Source organism: Crinia signifera, chromosome 7, assembly GCF_055691185.1.
Source record: "Crinia signifera chromosome 7, ASM5569118v1, whole genome shotgun sequence".
NCBI classification, from domain to species: Eukaryota; Metazoa; Chordata; class Amphibia; order Anura; family Myobatrachidae; genus Crinia; species Crinia signifera.
The window spans coordinates 87,068,745-87,076,544 of record NC_139223.1 but is presented as its reverse complement, the minus strand read 5'-3'; the positions used below and the strand labels follow the sequence as shown (position 1 = coordinate 87,076,544).

The following is a 7,800-nucleotide window of genomic DNA, read 5'->3' as shown; positions in this document are numbered from 1 at the left end:
AGTATAAGGTCTATTTCTCTTAGGGCTCAGAGCATCAGGCTGCTCAAAGGACCTTGACTACCACTGCTGCTGCTCCTGGCTACTGTGAGGTTGCCACTGGATGGAAATCCACTCCCTGCTCCCCTCCTGACATCCACTCCTTCTGTGCCTTCCATACATTACCTCCTGATCTCTTTCCACCTCTATCGTCCTGATCCCTCTCCACAGCCATCTTAGCAGACAGCCTGATGGGAGCATAGCCGATCAACTCTGCCATCTTTCCCACAAGGCTGGGTGGGCTACTGCATATCCATTAGCATTGGCCAGCATTGGCCAGCATCCCTCCTCCCCCTGTTCTCCTCCAGTAGTCACACTGAATTTTGGGTGTGATGTCATCAGTGAGGTGCACTGGGAGAGGTAAGGTTGTGTAGGTAAGGGTCCCACTGCATTGCTTTGGCCGGGGCCCATAATGCTGTTAAGGTGGCCCTGATCAGCAGTGTAGTTGGTCACACCCAGGGTGCCTTTGTGTGTGCTTTTCCTGTAGGTGTCTATTTGTGTGTTTTTCCTGTGGTTACCTATGTGTGTGTGCGTGTGTGTGTGTGTGTGTGTGTGTGTGTGTCATTTTTCTGTCGGGCCTACATTTTTCAATTGTTTTGGCCAGCCTTTAATTATTCTACTTGCACCCAAATAGTTTAACCGATTTCCTGTGAGCAGAGATCATCCTGATGTGTCATGCCCTTGGCAGTAAAAATGTAATCGCTCCAAACGGTATGCAAATCCACAGCTACAGACCATCACTTACAATCCCTTTACATTTTCTATACCGCCACTTCAAAATTCCCACTTCGACCACTGGAATTTACTTTATACAATATACATATAAAAAGTCTGAAAAATAACTCAGTTTTACCAAATGAAAAATGACATTTCAGGAGTTTTTTTTGTTGCAATTGGTTCTTTATTACAGGTGTTACACATGTACGCAAATTAATCTACAACTGAGGCCACACAACCTGCTATATAACAACCTAGTTTTGGTAACTGTTGCTCAGGCCCTCGACCAGCACAACAAAGAATTTCTCCCATGCGTGTTGAACCTGGGGAGTGAATGCACTACCCAATTTGAGAGCCAGGACGATCACCACCACTTCTCCGAAACGCTGTAAATTAAAGAATGCAATTATAATTATATTCATTGACTTCCTTCAAATGAAGTTTGACACATGACTGTGCTGGCTGACTATATTAGACCACTAGCAATTCTACAATTTGTACGTGGTTTTATAATACAGTATGTAATCCAATTTTTCCACCTAATACCCCTTTCACACCGGCCGCCCAGCAATTACCTGGTATTTTGAGTGCCGGGTCATTTTTCCCAGGTGCAGCCTGACCCCAATCCACACCACCCGCAAATTACCGGGTTAAAGCTTTTCAACCCGGGAATTTGCTGTAAAACCTGGGTTTTTCTGTGGTGTGAAAGGGTCAACATGGGTCTTAAATCCCGGCTCACCAACCCTGGTCAAGAGCAGGGCCGTCGTGCCAGGATTTAAGACCCGTGTTGACCCTTTCTCCTCAAAGAAAAACCCGGGTTTTACAGCAAATTCCCAGGTTGAAAGGCTTTCTGGTGCGAAAGGGTTATTAGGGGCAGATTTATCTAGTGCTATTCTGGTAATCACTTGTTATGAATGTTAAATGGTACTCCAGCCAATTAGTTCTAATTTGTCATGTTTAAAAATGGCAGTTACTAGCTGATTGGTTGGAGCACTATTTAACATACATAACACAAGAAAGAATATATCATTTATTGTTGAATCTGCCCCTTAGTTTAAAACAAACAAATAGCCATTTCATTAACTTACTTGCCTAAAAGTAAGTTGGTGAAATAGTTTTGACTTGCTATTTGAGATTATGAGCCAAAGGTAATGGGGTATGAGTGAGAATCAGAAAGTGTGAGATTTTGGGAGAGTTTTCACATTTTTTTAAAGCGGCAATAACTTACGTGGCAAAATCAACCTGTTTTTTTTCAGCGTAAATGATTGCTGCTTTAAAAAAATTGGGAAAAATCTCCCAAAATCTCTCACTTTCTGATTCTCATACCCAGGGCAGCCGAGAGGAGTGCCGAGCCCCGGTAAAATTGTGGGGACGTGGCCTAAGTGTGGGCACCTCCTGCACTTAGCCCATGCCCCCAAAATGTTTAGAGGAGGGTGAAAGAAAACTATAAAATCTGTAATCTCAGCAGCAGCACACACCCACAGCATGTGCTGTGCTGACAGCAGACTCAGCATGACCTCTCACGCTGTCAGTGAGACACTCATGCTGAGCCTGCTGTCAGCACAGCACATGCTGTAGAAGTGTGTGCTGCTGTTGCTACCCGGGAGGGACGGAGGGGGAAGGGAGGGTCGGACCACAGGGGCCCCTCCAGCAAGCCTGGGCCCGGGTAATTAGTACCTGCTCCCCCCCCTCTCGACTGCCCTGCTCATACCCTATTACATTTGAGGGCCGATTCTGGATCACACAGTTATACAAATTAGTCCCCTGCCCCATGGTCGGGGTTTGTTTGTTTCTGCGCATGTGCAAACCCGACAGCGAATGGCAGCGATGAGTTACACACTCTGCACCCTGCAATAGAAGAAATACATACCCTGAAATTCTCTGGATCCACGTGCAGCTTGAAAGCATGGATGTCACTGAGCTGTTGGAGAGAATCCTTCACATTGTCCAAATGGTTGATGGTGTTTCCAATAGCTGTTAAAACCTTTATTCCATGTTCACGTACTTTGACATTTCCAGCAATTGCAGTTGCGTTGGACAGATTTCCGAAAGTGCTGAAATACCTCTGGGTCCAGGGGTATGTAATCAGGAGCCTAGGAAATGAGAAAGACGTTTAAAAAGAAATCCATATATATCATCTTAAATGTTTGTAATAGATGTGATGAGAGAGTATGTGTTTGTCAGTTGATACCTGTGTGTCCTGTGTACAATTGGTAAAATTCTAATTAATGATTCATCCTGTGACTGCATTACTTAATCATAACTTATGAGCACCTCTTAAAATTTATGTGGAGTGAACAACATAAAGAGGTGCCCTATCTGACTGAACTACAGTAGAATCATCTTAGGTAAGAAAATGATGTGCCCTATCTGCCGGAACAAGAACCATCTACGGTAAATGCTACAGCATGCCATCCTGATAGGGTAACAGATGTATGGAAGAATTCTAGAGCTCAGTTACAGTAGTTTATATACCAAAAAGCAAGTTACCTGGCCAGGGCGTTTGGTCCTTCCTGTTCAACATTGACCTTCTGCCATACAGAGACGATGGCTGCCCTCTCTTCAGCTGTCCACTGAACCATGGTGGCGGATAGTCAGAAGTGAGTAGATGCTGCTTCTAATAGGAGGAATAAAGAGCTATTTGGAGCATGAGTTCCCCTCTTATTTTATAGAATGCTTAGTAAGTGCCGCCTACATTGGAGCTGTGCTGTGTCACGTTATTGTCCAAACTCATTGACCCCAGTTTACACTGATAAGTGAAATGATTTAACTGACTTTGCTTATACCATTTATCGTTCATACTGTATCTTATTTTTGTATGCATGCATCTAATTATGCTGATCACACAAAACACAACCAATGTAAGGTGCACTCAGTCAAAGTAGATAACAACTGCACAGCTGTGTGACTGATAAAATTGATTTCCAGAGCAATGCTATATTGCTAGTGATGTTCTTACATAAAACATCTCATGGAATATCGTATAGGTGTCTAATGCAGGTTTGGGTGAGCTCATGCCATCATTATATGTGTTTGCAGACAATACAAGGTGGTCCATTTGAGCCTAGCAAGCCTTAATGGTTACCGCTCCTGTAAAATAAGTTCCATAATACATTTTGCAAGCAACACTTTACATTTTGGAAATCGTGGACTGAACTAGTCAAATTGTACTCCCCATTTATGTACTATGGGTCTGATTCAGACCTGTTTGCTAGGCAGGTTGGCAGCCTAGCAAACAGGTAAACGCACCCCCCCCCCCCCACACACACACACACACGCTAGAACGCAATTGGGTGCATTCACATACACATCCACTCACATGCGGCCGGACGGAAGACAAGACATTCCATAGTCACTCACCATGAAATGATTTCTCTTTCATTCGCTTATAAAAAGTCAGTCAAGACTGACATTGATTTAGAATTGACTTTGAACAGAGGTACGGCCAGCATTTTCATGGGCGCATCACTGTTTTTGTGGGCACGCCCATGAAACATTGGGTGTACCCCTGCGCCCGCCCCCGACCCTACATTCTCCAAACTCACTGAAACTGTTTGCTCCCGGGTTTGTGCATGTGCATATTCACGCATGTGCTGCGCAAACCCTGGACATCAGGGAATTGGGCTGAATTTGTCCCTTAACGAACGGGTCTTAATTGAACCCTATGTACTATGCAAGTCATTTATTTAACTAATACATGAGTTTTTCTAGTCCTCTACAAAGCAGAATCATTTTGTAGGCTGAATTACTATTCATAAGAATGCAGATTATTAATTCTCAAGAAACCAATAACTGTAATGGGTCACAAGTAATTTTGTATATTAAACTAATATATATTTATGAGAATGAGGCCTATCAATAACTGGGTACCGGGGTTTCCGCACACGGCAGGGTTGTGTGATGGTTGCTGCTGCCCAGGATGCATTACATAGAACCATAGAATAAAATGGCAGATAAGAACTTTTTTAAACATGTTACCTCAAACCATATTTGATCCTTATTTTTTTTAAATATGCCTATCCCAAGCATGTTTAAATTGTTCTACTGTATTTTCCTCTACCACCTCCGATAGGAGGTAATTCCACTTATCTACTACTCTTTCTGTGAAGTAATTCTTCCTCAGATTTCCCCTGAATCTTCCTCCCTCTATTTTCAGTGCATGTCCTCGTGTTCTGTTGCTCCTCTTCCTGTGAAGAATGTCTCCTATCCTTCTGGAGATATGGCCTCCAGAACTGAACACAGTACTCTAGATGAAGTCATAGCAATGACCTATACAGTGGCATTATTACTTATTTTTTTCTACTGCTGATACCTCTCCCTATGCAACCAAGCAGCTGACTTGCCTTCTTCATTGCTTTGTTACATTGCCTACCTGCCCATGAAATAGTGACACCTAGATCCCTCTCTTCCTCAGTAGTTTCCATTATAGTGCCATTTATACTATATTAAGTCTTTGGATTTTTGAGACCCAAGTGCATGATTTTGCATTTTTTGGCATTAAGCTGTAGTTGCCATGTTCTTGACCATTCCTCAAATCTACATAGCACATCAATAATTTGTTTTATCCCTCCTGGTGTGTGTACCCTGTTACATACCGTGGTGTCATCTGCAAAATGGCACATTTTACCCTCAATTCCATTTGCAATATCCCTAATAAAGATATTAAAAAACACCGGTCCAAGTACAGATCCCTGGGGTACTCCACTTGTAACCTTTCCCTCCTTTGACTGTACTCCGTTTACTACAACTCTCTGTTTTCTGTCCTGCAACCAAGATCTTATCCATTCAACTATCTTAGAATCCAATCCCAAGCTTTCAAGTTTATTTAACTTTGCATCCATTGCATACATTGCCATGGTCGTAACTATACCAGCTTGGGTCATACTTTACAGATGCCTGGGTCAATGTAGGGCCCAGCGTAATAAAGGACAGCCTTGCTCCCATCTGCCAGTAAAGATGAGTAAAATAATTAGAAGATGAGAAGAAGTCATAAAAGAGAAGCAGATGGAAGAGCCTGTAAGCAAAAGTGAGACTCGCCACATAGTCACTATTAAAATATGTGAAGGGAGTGTTGTACAAATCCTGGAGAGGGCAGTGTGTGCAGATGTCCTGTCCAGGGTCACTAAATAGCCAGGTACAGCACTGATACAAGGCATTGTGAAAAGAAAGTGGTATCTATGAGAACACAGTATCTTACCCATTATACACGGGTACCTTTAATAGCATCTATTACGTCTTGTAAATGGTGCTTCAATATCATAGTTTACCTGCCACAAAAATCCCAAATTCCTTCTCTTTAAATACACACTAAGACGTAGGGCAAATTATATTAGACAGCAGGCAAAAGGTTAGAGATTGCGGCAGGTGGTATGCAACAGAGCAGAGCAGTGTTAGTGATCTTCTCATACACACGGGCAAGGTACAGATCACACATATACTAATAGTACAATTGCCTCCTTCAAGCTTGTTCTGGACAGATGAATAGCAAAAAATATATATATATATTTTTTTTTAAGCTGGAGCACGCTAGCACGCAGTCTCCTGCTTTATGAAGGCTCCAATCCCTAACCAAGATAGACACAGTCTGTACTTTTGCACATGCTTGGCACCTTCCTGCGGCTGGTACTGCTTGCATCTTGCACCGCTAGCCACATAAAGTCATTAGCTGATGAGCTGTACACTACGATAAAGCTCCAATCCATCCAAGAATCTGTGTACACATAACTGTAAATCGCACTGCCGCGGAATAATCCACCCCACTTTATAAGCATACCTCCCATTCCAGGAGGGACACAATGCTCTGTTCCTGGACTTCCATCTTAATTTATGATCGCCAACACCTATGTTGAAACAACTTTGAAATCAATTAACTAGTTCAACACAGATGATGGCTGTCAAATGTTAAAGGGAAAATTTAGGAACAGATCACTTTATCTCTTCTGGAATGGGCCATGCTGGGAGGTATGGTTTAAGTACTGAGTTGTTCACTGACAGAAAAGGATCCACCTGTGCTTACCATTACTCTGCTATACCAACGCCAATTGCGCACACATTGTTCAACAGTACTGCTGGTAGTTTCTGTGTGAAATAAGCCTAAGACTTTATTTTATGCATATCTGGAGAAGCAGTTACATTTTACACTTGTTATATCTCTCCACTTTGACTAAGGGAGGTCTGTTTTATAATCTGACATTCTTCTGCACCATGGCCCTTATTCTAGTTTAATCGGACGGATGCGTATTCTCAAACGGCCACCGAGTGTTCTTAGCCCTGCCTACCATATGGATCGCTCACACCGTCCGAATGCGGTAAAACGTCGACCCCTCTCCACCCATTTGATCGGATGGTTCCGCATGATCATTTTCTGTACGGAACTCATGCCGTGTTCATACGTGTGAGGCATTCGCACATGCACAGATACGCCTCTGCACATGCGCAAACACCAACCATCGGCCATCCGTCCACATTCGGAGCCATCCGACTTAACCAGAATAAGGCCCCATGTGACTGCAGCCATCTTTAGTACAGTAGTACTATGTAGGGATGGCCATCAGTGCAGTTCTGCAACCAGCCATCGATAGTCGTAAACTATTTGATGGATAAACATTGATAGTTTTAGCTATCGTGGGCCATTCAGAACTCAGGAGCAGGACTTCCGGGTGTCAAGGGGCAGAGCTATGCTCAGTGTCCTGGCGCCTTGAAGGGAAAAAAAGGAAACATTGGTTCTCATTTGCCATCGATGTAGGGTAACCATCTGGTTCTGCCACATCAAGGTGTGCGGCATAATGTGTAATTAGCATCACAGTGTGCGGTTTATTGAGTAATTAGCATCACGGTGTGGGGCGTAATGTGTAACTGGCATCATGGTGTGCGGCATATTGTGTAATTGGCATTATGGAATGTGGCTTTATGTGTAATGGGTATTACAAAGTTTGCTAAAATGTGCAATCTGCAGGTACACAATACAATCATGGTACAGGCCACGTCCCCTTATGATAGACCACACCCCTAATTTTTCCTTCTTACAGGAAGTTGGGGGGGGGGGGT

At 43.2% G+C, this 7,800-nt stretch overlaps 1 protein-coding gene across 1 annotated transcript; it reads right to left on the bottom strand.

Annotated features, from left to right (window-relative positions):
• Positions 1 to 1,007: 1,007 nt before the first annotated feature.
• Positions 1,008 to 3,335, bottom strand: LOC146021209 (hemoglobin subunit beta-2-like). Its single transcript, XM_083155004.1, has 3 exons — positions 3,244 to 3,335; positions 2,624 to 2,846; positions 1,008 to 1,139 (listed from the first exon to the last, which is right to left on the bottom strand). Exons 1-3 carry the CDS (start codon positions 3,333 to 3,335, stop codon positions 1,008 to 1,010), a joined length of 447 nt encoding a protein of 148 aa, XP_083011130.1.
• Between the last annotated feature and the right edge of the window lie 4,465 nt (positions 3,336 to 7,800).